This window comes from Rhinichthys klamathensis, unplaced genomic scaffold, assembly GCF_029890125.1.
Source record: "Rhinichthys klamathensis goyatoka isolate OS25496 unplaced genomic scaffold, OSU_Roscu_1.1 h1tg000708l_1, whole genome shotgun sequence".
Lineage (NCBI taxonomy): Eukaryota > Metazoa > Chordata > Actinopteri > Cypriniformes > Leuciscidae > Rhinichthys > Rhinichthys klamathensis.
Window position 1 is genome coordinate 302495 of NW_026607127.1, and position 14301 is coordinate 316795.

General features: G+C 40.3%; 1 protein-coding gene and 1 pseudogene across 1 annotated transcript; one reads left to right on the plus strand and one right to left on the minus strand.

Annotated features, from left to right (window-relative positions):
- Window positions 1-893: 893 nt before the first annotated feature.
- On the minus strand, window positions 894-1768 carry LOC130076897 (uncharacterized; annotated as a pseudogene).
- A 10460-nt stretch (window positions 1769-12228) lies between these two features.
- Window positions 12229-13263, plus strand: LOC130076901 (uracil nucleotide/cysteinyl leukotriene receptor). Its single transcript, XM_056242197.1, has one exon. It carries the CDS (start codon window positions 12281-12283, stop codon window positions 13202-13204), a length of 924 nt encoding a protein of 307 aa, XP_056098172.1. The 5' UTR covers window positions 12229-12280; the 3' UTR covers window positions 13205-13263.
- Window positions 13264-14301: the final 1038 nt, after the last annotated feature.

Below are 14301 nucleotides of genomic sequence, written 5' to 3' on the forward strand. Positions count from 1 at the left end.
TGACGGAGGTTCAGAACAGATGGATAGAGCTTGACGGAAGGTAACAGGTAGGTAATCTGAGAGTCTGTGAGCCATGAATTGACGAGACCAGACAAGTGACTGCAGTGAGAATGAATGTTTTATAGTCCATGTGGGTGATGGGACACAGGTGACGGTGATTAGTAATTAGGGGATAATGAACGGGGAAATGTCCGATTGGATGAAAGGGAATGAGTGGGCGGTGATGATGATCGTGGTGGAGATGGAATCCTGACAGTGTGTGTGTGTGTGTGTTCGTGTTCCAAGACCATATATTAAAAAACTTATATACAATTTGATTTCCTGAAACCTCCAGGAAGTGACGATGTAAAAGATGTGGACGGTTGAGAAGAAGTGTCAGGACAATCACACTGCATTCTGTTTAAGTAAGCAATGCAAATATATTACATAACTAGAGTATTTGACATATTACACTATTTGTATGGTGCATTTTGAGTCCACAGGGGTTTTTAATTTTATATTATTACAACATTATTTCCCTGTTATCTCTGTAAAGCTGCTTTGAAACCATCTGTATTGTAAAAAGCGCTGTATAAATAAAGGTGAGTTGACTTGACACAGAGCACAGTTGCATTACAGCATGTTATCATAATTTATGGTGGCATAATAAATATTATGGTCACTCTAACAGCATAGCATATCCTATTCAAAAGCATTTCCTGTAATATATCCCACCATACGTTTCCAGATATCTGACAGTAACCAAACATTTTTCTTTATAAAAAAAATCAAGTTGACGCTATTTTAACCATACTTTGAATTATTATTTAGGCTGCTTATAAAATATTTGTTTTAGCTTCTAACAGAAGATTATGGTGGTGATTATGTGTCACTGCTTTCAAAGAGCATCAAGTTTAGTCAGTTATGGCTCGTTTCCACTGACCGGTACAGTGCGGTTCGGGTCGGTAAACCATGATCTGGTTAGCGTCAAAAGACTTTGTGAAAAGAAATGCTTTAAGGTGCATTTTGAACATGGGCAGGGATGGGGCAGAGCGGACGTGGAATGGTAGACTGTTCCAAAGTATAGGAGCAATTGCAGAGAAAGCCCTGTCCCCAAAAGTCTGCAACCTGGTGGGGTGGGGTGGGGTGGGGGTGGGGGTGGGGGTGGGGGGGACCAACAGGTCCTTGTCAGAGGACCGCAGGGAACGTGACTGAGTATAGGGATGGAGGAGGTCACTGAGGTATTTTGGTGAGAGTCCATGTAGAGATTTGTAAGTGAGCAGAAGGATCTTGTAGGTGATGCGTGACTTGACTGGCAACCAGTGTAGCTGTTGAATGATAGGAGTGATATAGGAGTGATAGGAGTGATAGGCTTTGTGTGGGTTAGCACCCTGGCAGCAGAGCTCTGTACATACTGCAGTCTGTTAAGGGCCTTAGTGGGCAGTCCAGACAGGACACCATTGCAGTAATCCAGACGGGAGGTGATAAAGGCATGAATGAGTGTCTCAGTTACTGAATCTGTGAGTGAAGGCCGGAGTCGTGAGATGTTTCTGAGGTGGAAGAAGGCCACCTTGGTGATGTTATTAATATTGGACCGGTAAGATAGAGTGGCGTCCAGAATGACGCCCAGGTTGCGCACCTCAGGAGAAGGGGAAATGCAGCAGCCATCCACAACCAGGGCCAGGTCACAGATTTTACTGAGGAAAGGGAGATTGGAGATTGGACGATAGTTGTTGGGGTCGTCTGGTTCTAAGCCTGGCTTTTTGAGAGTGGGGATGACTGCCGCCATTTTAAAGCTGTGTAAGTCCGTCTAATTTGATCCAATGGCGGCATTCAAATTAGCGGTGAAGGTCTCACGCAGTGTTCCGTCTTTTCCCACGGCAAGGAGATTTTTAATTAAATGTAATACATTTATCTTATGTATTAACTCGTTTCATCTGACTCCATAAAATGAAAAAGTTTTGCAATGATATCTGTGCATCATTAAGTATACGTTAATGTTTGACTATTCCTTTTAACTCCAATGAAAATAAAGTCAAAGTCTGTTACAATAATCAAATATAACAATTTAGTATGTCAGGTAAATGTATTATAACAATTCCATAATCAATTGAAAGATAATCAATGCAAATCATCAAATGTTCTAGAACAAAGAGGAAAATCTTTTACCCGACATGAAATACATGAATGCTGAGCCTCGGCGACTCAGCATCCACGGGCTGATCTGAGATACAGAAAGAGCCACGATCCCTTGCTGCATTCCATTAAATAGCCAGACCTCATTTCATATGTAAACCTGTGTTCACAGTGGAAATTTACTGTTCACCCCCCCAGACTTACTGGGGGCAGAAGTTGATTTACATGGTACCATTTGCTAACAGTGGAAATTAGCATTGAGTTCACACCTTTTGAGAGCAGGAGGGTTTACCCATCCACCCTTCTTTGTGTGTATGTTATCTAAAAACTCTTAAAAACCTTATTTCCTTTTGTTTTACTTATTTGGAATGAGACATCTGAACCAGCCACCCTGAGACCTTTAAAATGATACTAAACACAATAATCATTCACATTAAACCATATATATACTTGTGTGCGTTTTTTAGTGTTACTGACTGAGAGAGAGAGAAAATGTAGATAAGGTGAAGGGGGGTGTGGGGTGTGTGTGTGTGTGTGTGTGAGATGTTCAAATGTTAATGTGCAAGCAAGGTCCTTTGCCTCATAGATCTGTGGTGAGGTTGATTCCTTCAACCAGTTTTCTTCAGTCTTACAGCTGGATGGTACCAGACCAGAGTTAAGAGATGCATTTATGATGTTTTGCATTGAGTGGCAGAGGATGGGAAAACAGGCCTTGACCAGGGTGGTGGGCATTGGGTCAAGACTGCTGGTTGAGGTTTTGGCTGAGATTACCAGTTTTGTTACTTGATCAGCATCCAGAGGAGAGAAGACGGATAGGCAGCACTGCGGTGAACCGGCAGCTGAGTAGTGAGAATCATGTTTAAGCAATGTAGGGCAGGGGGTAATTCCAGGAGTCTGGAGCTGCCGGTGGATGGTGTCCACTTTCTGCTGAAAAAAGTCCAAGAACCTGGAGCAGAGGTCTGCTGCATCTGAGGGTTTAGTGGTATCAGGAGGGTGGAGAAGACGGTTGATGGTGGAGAAGAGCAATTTGGGGTGTTTTTGTTGGTTGCTGATGAGTGTGGAGTAATACCTTGTTTTATTCTGGGAAAGTGTTTCTTTGTAATTTGTGACGTGTTCTTTAAATTCTTCATGAAGGACAATGAGGCCAGAACTTCTGTATCATCTCTCAAGCCTACGTCCCATGGTCTTCATCCTGCGGAGCTCGGGGGTGAACCAGGGCGCAGGACGAGAGAAAGACACATAACGCGTGATGAGAGGAGCTATAAAGTCCAGGCTGAGAGAGAGGGCACGGTTGTAGTGTTCCACCATGCCATCTACTGTTTGGTTGGGGTGGTGGGTGGCAAGATTGATCGCTAAGCAGTCAGATAGCGTGGAAGTACACACCTGTTTGATGTTTCTGGCGTTTAGTGCACTGCTTTGGGAGTGGTACAGGAACCAAGAATAAAATAGCATAGTGGTCAGAAACAGCCAGGTCAGTGCACTGCAGGTGGAGAGGTGTTATGCCAGCACAGCACACCAGGTCCAGGGTATGCCCTTTGACATGTGTGGGGCCATGGACGTGTTGTGTAAAGTTGAAGCAGTCCAGCAGTGATAGAAAATCAGTAGCAAGAGAACAGCTACTGGAATCCACATGGATGTTAAAATCACCCAGCAGGATAGTAGACGGGGATTTTGGGCAGACAGTAGCAAGTAGTTTAGTGAGCTCTGATATGAAGCAGGCAGAGGCTTTAGGGGGGTGGTAGATTAGGACAACCTGTAGCTGCATGGACCCACTCAACATGAAGTGAACACACTCAAATGAGGTAGTATTCGCTAGAATCTCTTTTACCAGGATGTCAGCACGATGGATAACTGCAAGTCCGCCACCACGGCCAAGGCTGCGAGGCTTCTGGATATAGCCATAACCTGCGGGAGTGGCATGGTAGAGAGTTATGAACTCTTGCTGGTTCTGCCATGTCTCAGTAAGACATAAAAAATCCAGTGATTTATCCAAGATGAGGTCATGGATAAGGAGGGCTTTATTATTTAATGAGAGAACATTAAGCAACATGAATGATGCCCTGGTTATTGCATTGTCAGGGGTGACAGTGTTGTCCACACAGACCAAAGATCGCAGATTTGCATGAGATGGGCGTGGTTTGTGTCGATGATGTCGCCACCGTGACGCATAGCACCAAACAGCTGGGACAGTCAGAGTTTCGTGATCGTAAACAAACTTATGACGAGCAGCCCTATGAATATAGGGGGAACGACGCAGGAGATGGAGAGATTTTATCACCTCAAGGCAACTTGGAGATGTATTAGAGCTAAAACTCATGAGTTCCACTGCGGTATATTTGATGAATGTCATAACCGAGGGGCAGCAAGCAGTTGCTAGCATCCTAGCTCGGTTTGCTAATTCCATAACGGTGACAGGAGGCCAGGAAAACCACAGCACAGCAAAGGAAAGCATCTTTAGCAGTTTCAGTTACCAGCAGAAATGGACCTGACAGGGGATCCACGGTAGGTTACTGTACTTCAGTAGCAGGTGTCATCTGATGGGTTGATGATGTAGAAAATTGCGGCGGTAAGCAGCGTTAGACAGCCGTGATCAATGCAGCAAGACCGAGCAAAAGCACAATTATGATCCCGACACTAATGTTAGAGGTGACCAACGTGTTCAGGCTGGTTGTAGAGCATAAAATTCACAATAGTGTCACTTAACGTTAGATCAGAGATTAGATCGGAGATGAGAAGCGGCCAGCGTCCTCTCATGCACCAACACACACATTATGGATCTCATAACCTGGATCCAATTATCATAAATCTTTATTAATAAACCACAGATTTGAGCTTTAAACAACTACATTCTCGCCTGAAAAACTCTTAAAACCACATTTCGTGACACAATAACAGTAGTATTATATTTCAACTGTATATTAAAAACCGGCGCTTCTAATGTTGTCATTGCCCTTGTAGCTCGCGCAAGTGACGATACTCCGTCAACCAATCGGCGTCCTGCAGTGAGTCTAGCTCCGCCCTTTAGTATCGCACCACTGTGCTAGGGACCCCAGCGGAAGGGGACCCAAAAATTGGTACGGTATGGTTCGGCATTTTGGTACCATTCACAACTTTTGACAGTGGAAACGCAAATAATTGCGTACCGTACTGTACTGTACCGCTCAGTGGAAACGAGCCATTACTGTACTGTACTATATTGTACTGTTTAGTCAGCTATGTATGTTTGACAGATTGTATTAATATACTTATGTTTTGTTATGCTTAGAATTTGAGCAGCAACATGTCAATAGTAGAAAAAAACACAAAAAATACACAAACAGCAGTAACGACCAACAACTGAAGCACAGAGGTTTAAATAGACTGAGAGGGACAGGTGTTGGTGATTAATGTCACGGGAACTAATGAGGGTAACTATGGTGACAAACAAGGTACAAGGCAAAACAGGAACCAAACACAGGAAGTGAACAGAAAAAATGGGGAACTAAGAATATACTTCAACATAAAAGTCCTACAAAACACAAGACAGTACAGGGATCGTGACACACACATTCTCTTTATGTGAAAATACAATGTTCTTATTTAATGATCATTTTTGTTAATCTTTGTAGATTTGCGCAGGGTTTACATCTACGGCATGTAGACATGCTACAAGATGGCATTGCAAAGAGCACATCAACACTTTCCATGATGTCAAAGAAACTCAGAAGAATTTGTGTAATAAGCCTGAAGAAGCACTAAAAGAAAAAGAGACAGAGTTGGTGGAGTTAATGTCCTTGTTCACATTGATGAGAGCAAGTTTTGCCACAAACACAAGGTAGTATAATCTAAATGTGCAACGTACTTGACAAATGTTTTACATTTTACATCAATACTGTACGTGAATCATAGTTTAAAATAGATATAAGCTGTTGACGAAACGCGTCCATGCCAACTAAAGGATACAGAGCGCTTTAATTCGGTTTATTAATCAACCTCAGTTTATTGTAGCCTAAGGTGAATTCAACAAGGCATGTTTTCTGAAGCAACAAAGGCTAAATAATTTTTTACAGTTGTTTTTTGTAATTGGTGTGGCTGACACGCAGTGACATATACAGTATTATCAGATGTGTGATGTTTCTACCCAGAAACATTTCATTTCAATAGAGACCCGGCGTGTGCAGTGCGGGAGACAAAAAAAACTTGCTAAAAAAGATCCAGCGCATCCGCGAGAGAGGCAAAGAAAAACGATTTTAATTATGTTGCTTTGTACTATTTTCATTGTGTACTGACAAAACTGCAATTTCTTTGACAAATTAAAAACAAGAATAAGATTCTGTGTTTTTCATTTTGCATCGCATATGTAAACGCTAAACACGACTTGTTTTAAATAAATAAACTGTCCCGACTCTTTATTTAAACCTTGAAATGTGCGAGGGTTTTTTAAACTGAATTAATTTTAGTGATCTTTTACATTTTTATTGGTTTTTATATTGAAACTGAAAGCAATACTATTAAGTCTGTTCTTTTTTGTAGAAGTCAACAAAATCTGTATTTTTTCTGATTTGTTCAATGTATGTATGGAAATTTTCTTTCGTTTCTATGGCCGGGTATTACTGTCAGTCGTCTCAATTTCATGAAAGATTCACAAAACAATAATTTAGCAGATTAAAGACGAGCTTCATCATCTTCATTTTCTGGTGCGATCGGCTGATAATCTCCTTCAACGGCACCTTCGGGTTTTGTCGTCTGTGCAGCGCAACAGAGGCTCTATTGTGCCATTATTAATTAAACAAAACGCTTGACTTTAATAATCTGTTACCTATTTAACCATCAAGAATGGTAAAACATTAAACGCTGTCGACCAACATCGGTTAACAGCATGTATGTAACGAGGAGTCAGAGGCGTTCAGATCCATTTGCAGCACTTTATTTAAACACACCAGAAGACAAAGAGAAGCAGACATAGATCTCAGGCAGACAATGAAATAGAGGGACAATCCAGAACTCGTGGTCGTAAACAGGCTGAGGTCGAGGCAGGCAGCAAACGTTCGTACACAGAGTCCAGAGAACAGGCAAAGATCAGGGAACCAGGAAAACCAGGGATATTAGGAAATGCTCAGGAATGCTAGGAAATGTCTGCAGGGCAAAACAAGACTTCGCAATGAACATGGGGAGAAGGGGCCAGATAAAGGAGTCTGAGTGTGCACAGGTGACAGTGATGATGATGAGGCAGGGATGGATGGTGATCAGATGGTGAAGGGGGTTATGGGAAGTGCAGTCCTAATATTCAGGGGAGAGTGATCTGATGACGCCAGAGGGAGGTGTTGTGGAGCGCTCCGTGACAATGTAGGCTTCAATGTTATCGTCTAAACGCCTATTAATAAAAATGACAGACAATGAATAACAAAGCTCCGAAAAGTGTTTCGAATCAATAAATAAACATTTCAGAAGTTTTTATTTTTGACAAATAGCCTATTAAACTTGTGAGACTGGAAAAACTGGAAGATAGCACAACTCTCTGAGAGAACAAAGCAAATTAACATTGAATGTCTCCCTCGTGCACTATTGAGACGAAGGTCTCACCTCCCTCGTCCTAATCTACATTTCTCCCCCTCGTCCCCCATGCGAAGATCACCCAAACTCACACAAGAATCTAAATGGTTTAATGTGAATGATTATCATTGAGTATTATACATGTTTAGTATCATTTGAAATGTCTCAGTGCGACTGGTACAAATGTCTCATTTCCAAATAAGTAAAACAAAAGGTAATAAGGTTTTTAAGATTTTAGAAATAATTCACACACATAGAAGGGTGTGTCTTCAGGTATTGCCCCCTGCTCTCAGAAGGTGTTAACTCAATGCAAATTCGCACTGCTTGCAAATGGTTTCATGTAAATCAACTTCTGCCCCCAGTAAGTCTGGGAGGGGGATTACGGTGAATTTCCACTCTGAACTCATGTTTACATCTCAAATGAGGTCTGGCTATATAATGAAATGCAACTAGGGATCAGGGCCCTTTTCTGTACTTCAGATGAGCCCATGAGGCTGAGAGAGGCTAATCGTGTATTTCTTAAATGTCGGGTTCGTCTTCTCTTTATTCCAGAGGATTTTATGTTTTGTATTGATTATCTTTTAACTGATTATGAAATTGGAATGATAAATTTACTTGACACAATAAATTTTTACAGTTGATTATTCTAACTGACTTTGATATTATTTCATTTGAGTTAAAAGGAATAGTCAAACTTTCACTTATATTTAATGATGCACAGATATCATTAAAAAACTTTTCATTTATGAGTCAGATGAAATAATGAGAGATGGATTGCATTTAATCAAAAATACTTTGCCACGAGAAAAGACAGTGACACGCAAAGAGCTTCACCCGCTGATCGGATGCCGGACTTTACAAACTACAAACAAAATTTTGAGGATAATTTTTTTTTAAGTATTATTCTGGTTGAGTACCAACTATATGTTCAAATCACCAAGTAATATAACACAAGGGGGATAAGGCAGAGGAAAGGGTCAATAGTTCATGCAGTTCACTGAAGAAATTAGAGATATATTTAGGTGGACGATACAGGAGAATCAAGAGCATTGGAGATGTACCAGAAACTTTGAGAACTAAATATTCAAATGTTAAAGTCACATGAAAGTCAATATTCTTGACTGGAATAACAGCAGCTAGGCCACCACCCCTTGATGTCATACAAGGTTTGGCCCAGTATACTTGAGTATATCTTTAGTTGGACCTCAGCACTATTTCTGGATAACTAAAGTACATTAAGTCAAAAATTACTTGTTCCAATTTAGCAGACTTTAAGTGTATCAGTTTAGTATACCAAAAGCACAATTGCAGGGTATTTATATTAAGTACACAAATATGTAAATGTATTTATAGCATACTTAGCATACAATAAATCCATTTCAAATACATTTTAGTATATACATTTTTTTACTAAGGGACCCTTTAAAGATTTTCTCATTTTGTAAACATTGTTAATGTGTTATATGGAATTTTAGTTTTAGATGAAAAAAAATATCATGTAATTACACCTGAGTAGCAATAAATACAGGGTCAAGAGATTTAGTTTATTTTGTAATACTGTTCATGCTGTTTTTTTGGTAGTATGCAGGAGGACGCTAAGGCAACAGCTAGAAAAGAAAGCAAATGTGAGTGTTTGGTATACTTGAGATCAAAGCTGCAAGCAGACGCCCCATTCTTCGCCTTGTGAAGAGAAGAAACAAGGAGACCCTTGTTCCCATCATCAAGAAACATGTCAAACGTCAAAGTCTAGTTGTGAGTGATGAGTGGAGAGTATATGCTAGTCTTTCCCAGGAGGGCTACAAGCATGTCAGAGTCAACCACAACCAGAATTATGTAGATCCACAAACAGGACTACATACTCAAAACATTGAGAGAGCGTGGCAGACTTACAAGAGGGAAGTTAGGCGTATGCGGGGAATCGCTCTGAGAAGGCTTTAAAAAAACAGCTCTGCTTCATAGAGTGGACCTACTGGTTAGCAAGAAGATGGAGTACTTGCAAGACTTCTCAAGGACATAAGGAATAGTAACCACAGATCAGTTTAGGAAGTATTTGTAAAAGTTGCTGGTTATGCATTAACTCGTACCCTCGACTAGCATACACCCCGCCCGCCCATTGTCACGAAAGGCAACGTATTAATTAATTGGTTTTTATTTTTTTTGCCTTGGTGTTGTTTATAACTTTGAATCTGAAATGTTTTATAGGTTATAGACTTTCTATCAACTTTTTTTCACTCTAATAAAATATTCCTAAAAGATATATTGAGAATGTCTGCTAATAGTCTACTGATCGCAAACTATATATTTGTTGAGAAGCAGCTAATCTTTAGTTGATTATCAACAGATGGTAAATTAAAGATTTTTTTAGTTTTGAATCAGTTTAAATAGTCATTAATTAGATGCATTTGAACCCCCTTGAGTAGGATGTACTGTATCATATACAGATCATATGCTGACATGACTGTTGACTTTCAACTGACAGATTGATTTTGATTTGTTGGAAGATGTTGACTCAATCTACAAAAGGTTAGTTGACCATTAGTTAATACCCTGTTGCAAAAAACATAGACAGTCAACAGGCACTTTTTGAAAATAATCTGTAGATTATCACTTGAAATGCACCTTATAGTTTATAGGCAGTTAGTTGAACATGTTACTTGTCTGTTGAAACAGTGTTGTTGATTGTCAACTGATGCATTGTTGACATGCTACTGAATGGCTTCTAATAACTAGTAGAGTCTCAACAGATGGACTATCAAAATAAAGTGTTTCCAAATAGCTAACAACAAGCACTTACTGTAGCAGACAGTTTCTCTATATCTCTATTATTTATCTCTATTATTCATATCTCATATCTCTATTTGGATGCTTTTTAAGTATTTGTTGTTATTAGTGTTTTTACCTTAATCTTTCATCTTTGACCTCTTACATTTTATCTCATCTCTGTTATTTTATCTGAATTATGTTACAATCAAAAATCATTTTTTCATTGTAAAAATCGATCTTGTCTTTAATATGAGGCTGTGCAAACTAGGATGATGAAAGTGCTTTAACGGTTCTTGTGTTTATTCAGACGAGGCTTCATGTTGTTGAAGAAGCTTAAGATGACAAAAGTGCTTCTGTTTTGACACTGAAAAAGATTCTGTCACACAAAGGTAAAAAATAGGCCACTATTTGACAATCACATAGCTGCCTCTTTGTCTTATTCTTCCATCCAGATGAACCTCCATGTCATCTTCATGTAACAAATGACACTTTGTTACAGTGAATTTCAGAAGAATACTAATGTACGGTTGCATCAGTTGTTTACCACCAAATTTCCGTCAGGAGCCAATGGCGAGTTGCATCATTGCCAATCAGTGTTAATGATGAGGACTTGCTTCTACACCTCTTCTGAACCAATCCCACCATCCGTAAACATAAACCCTGTAAATATGTTAATATGTTAGCATGTTATCTGGTCCATAAACTCAGCAATATGCAAATAGTTCTTCTGTAAGAGGGGACACATTTCCATATTGGTTTATTGTCTGGAACGCTTGGCTTCGATTGGCTCCTGAAGCTCCCGGTGGTGTTGAATCATAGGAGTGAAGGTGTCGTCAGTATCTTCAGCTTAAAATGAGCTGTCAGTCTCACGACGAACTTCACACTGCGCTGAAGACCACAGGAACTTCAGACAGGTAAGAGATGATGCTTATCATGACACTGAAAGGTTTCTCTACTGACGGACACTTCATAAATGTGACAACTGGGGGTTTAAGACGATTCATATTCAGTGACACTGATTGGTTAAGCTGTATTGAAACAATCAACTAAAGTCACTGAATAATTCAACTTAATGTTTTGACTTAACTATGAATTTATATTACTGTATCAACTTAATGAAACTATCTTTTGTAGAGCTGCTTTGAAGTTGAAATTGAAATCAAAATGATATTTGAACTGAACTACTCTGTATTATTGTGAAGCTGTATTGTATAAAATGCTATATACATGACTTGACAAATCTAGTTTATATCACAAACTCTATACATATTCTGTCACATAGTTGTCATAAGGCTGCTTGTTTATCTTCTATGTTTGTATTTTGTACTCCATAATTATTGTACTGTTCTATTATTTCTAAAAAGTCATTGTATAGAATAATTTTGTACTTTAAATATTTTTTCATATTTCAAACAAAGCAGATTCCTACTGTGACAACACAATATAATGTGACAACATGCCCCGTTGTAGATGTAGTTTGTTAAATGAACTGTAACAATCACGTTTTTCCTTGTCAAGACTTTAAGGTTTCACTAAGGAATATCCATTTTTAAAATGATTATCGAAAGTGATTATTCTTTAACAGAAAGCCTTTTGTTGCATAATGAGAGATCGTCACATGTGATGTCAAGGCATCTGTAGGGAAATACTTTAATTCAACACATATTTGTAGGCATGACCTTCAGTTATTGTGTCTGCAAGTGTGTAGAGTTTCATGAGCCCAAACGGTGAAATTCACTCATGAATGTTATTATCGTGACATAAAGTCAAAGCTGTTTCAGTGCTTGAGGAACAGAAAAGCACAAAGCAAGAGTTTGATTGATCACTGTTTGTGTGTTTCAGGGGTTGGTCCGAGCACACAGAGAGGACGATGGCAATCACAGAGTTATTCAGACACATCAACTCCTCTCTGCTCATCAGTCACCGGCCGCTGAACGCCTCTCCGCTCGAGCAGACGGTCTACGCTGGATGCGCACACATGCCCGCCGTCATCATCTTCTACCTGGTGCTGCAGTTCATCAACATGTTCCTGGGCATCCCGGCCAACATCATGGTTCTGTGGCTCATCCGTCAGAATAAGGGAGACTCGTCCACCTCAGACATCTTCATCATCCATCTGGCCGTGCTGGACACTTTCTTCTGCCTCACTCCTCCGCTGGAACTGGCCAACATCGTGTATCTGACCAGCAGCAGCACCTGGTACGTCCTGCGCTTCTTCTACGGCGTCAAAGACTCGTCGCCGCTCTTTCTGTCCTGCATCTGTCTGGACCGATACATGGCCGTCTGCCATCCCATCACCTTCACCGAACTCAAAGACCAGCGGCATCGCTCGGTGTGCGCCGGCGCCGTGTGGCTGGTAACTTTAGTCTACGCCTCAGCGAAGTGTGCAGGAAACATCCCTAACTTTGAGAAAGTCTTCACCGTCATGATTCTGGCGGCGTTTGCATTCATGCTGTTCTGTAACATCTCTATTCTCTGGGCCCTCAGACAATCTGCTCCAGGCCGAGACGAGAGGCATCCCGTCAAGAAAAAGGCCTTCAAAATGGTCATCATCATCTTAGCCATCATTTTGTTTAACTACTTCCCGCCGGTGGCTCTCTTTCCGTTTCAAGAGTATTTCTCTCCGGAGGTCTTCCACTGTTACATCCACTACATCGCCTTCGGCTTCATGGACATCAGCAGCAGCATCCAGCCGGTTCTGTATCTGTCGCGGGACAAGCTTCACAAAGTCCCGCCGTGCTGCTCGAAAAACACAGAATCTGTGGATGATCCTGTGTTCACCGTCAGCCATTGATTTGCTGTTATTGGAGTATTTCATTGATCAGATGCACTGAACTACTGTAATAATGCTGGTCTGTGCGTTCTGTGTACGTAAACAATGTCTACTGTTATTATATTACAGCCATTAGACTCTTTCTGCAGCTGTTTTATGCTTAAGTTTGTTGGTTGTAAGGCATGCATTGAATTTGCATGAAAACAAGCTGCTGATGTGTGCATAGAAACATGTTATTATGAGCATATTTATTTGCAGTTGATTTCAGTTTGTTTTTAAAGTACAGTAATGGTGTGTCACATCAGCCTCATCATGAGCTCTTCATTTATTTCTGTATGTAATTCTGTATTAACATACATTGTATGAGACAAGATGCCCGTTTTAAATAATTGTATTTTTCACAACATTGCACCATACACACACAGTAAATGTATATATGAAGAGTTCAGATGCAAAAGCCTCTAAAAGCCATCTGAAATTTTCTTCTAAAATGATCATTTTTATCAAGCTCGTATATTTAAGTTCAATAATTTCACTTGAATGGCAAGAAAAATTACCCATTAATTGTCATTTAAGTGAAATTACTGAATTTAAATATACGAGCTTGATAAAAATGATCATTTTAGAAGAAAATTTCAGATGGCATTTAGAGGGTTTTGCATCTAAACTCTTCATATATATATGTATATATATAATGTGGAGGGAGGAGCAAACGACAGACACAGTGGGAGTGGTATCAGGCCTCACAGAGGCATTTTATTAACAAAGAAACATAAAATGTCCAAAAAGGGGGAAATAAACTGTTAAAACAAAAGGGGATCTGAATCCCTCCGCGCTCCCTTCCTGGACCCACGAGGACACCAGCGTGCACGGGGAAGAGACCGGTCTTTCGAGGAGAGGTGCGCTCGGCTTTTAACAGCGGTGGTGATGAGGCTTCATATTCTTCAGGTGTGCCTCATCACACGCCGCCGATTCTCCTCTGCAGTGCCTCTCCTCTCCAATCACACACACTCCAGTCGGGAACCTAGCGAAGTTAAGGAACAGGGTAGCGCTGATTACAAGGGAGAGGCAGCTGTTTTGCAAAATATACTCAAACACAGCAGTCGTTGTTATTCCAG

What these genes read in the sequence shown, in the direction of transcription:
- LOC130076901 (XM_056242197.1), top strand. Translation starts at nt 12,281, where the DNA reads ATGGCAATCACAGAGTTATTCAGACACATCAACTCCTCTCTGCTCATC.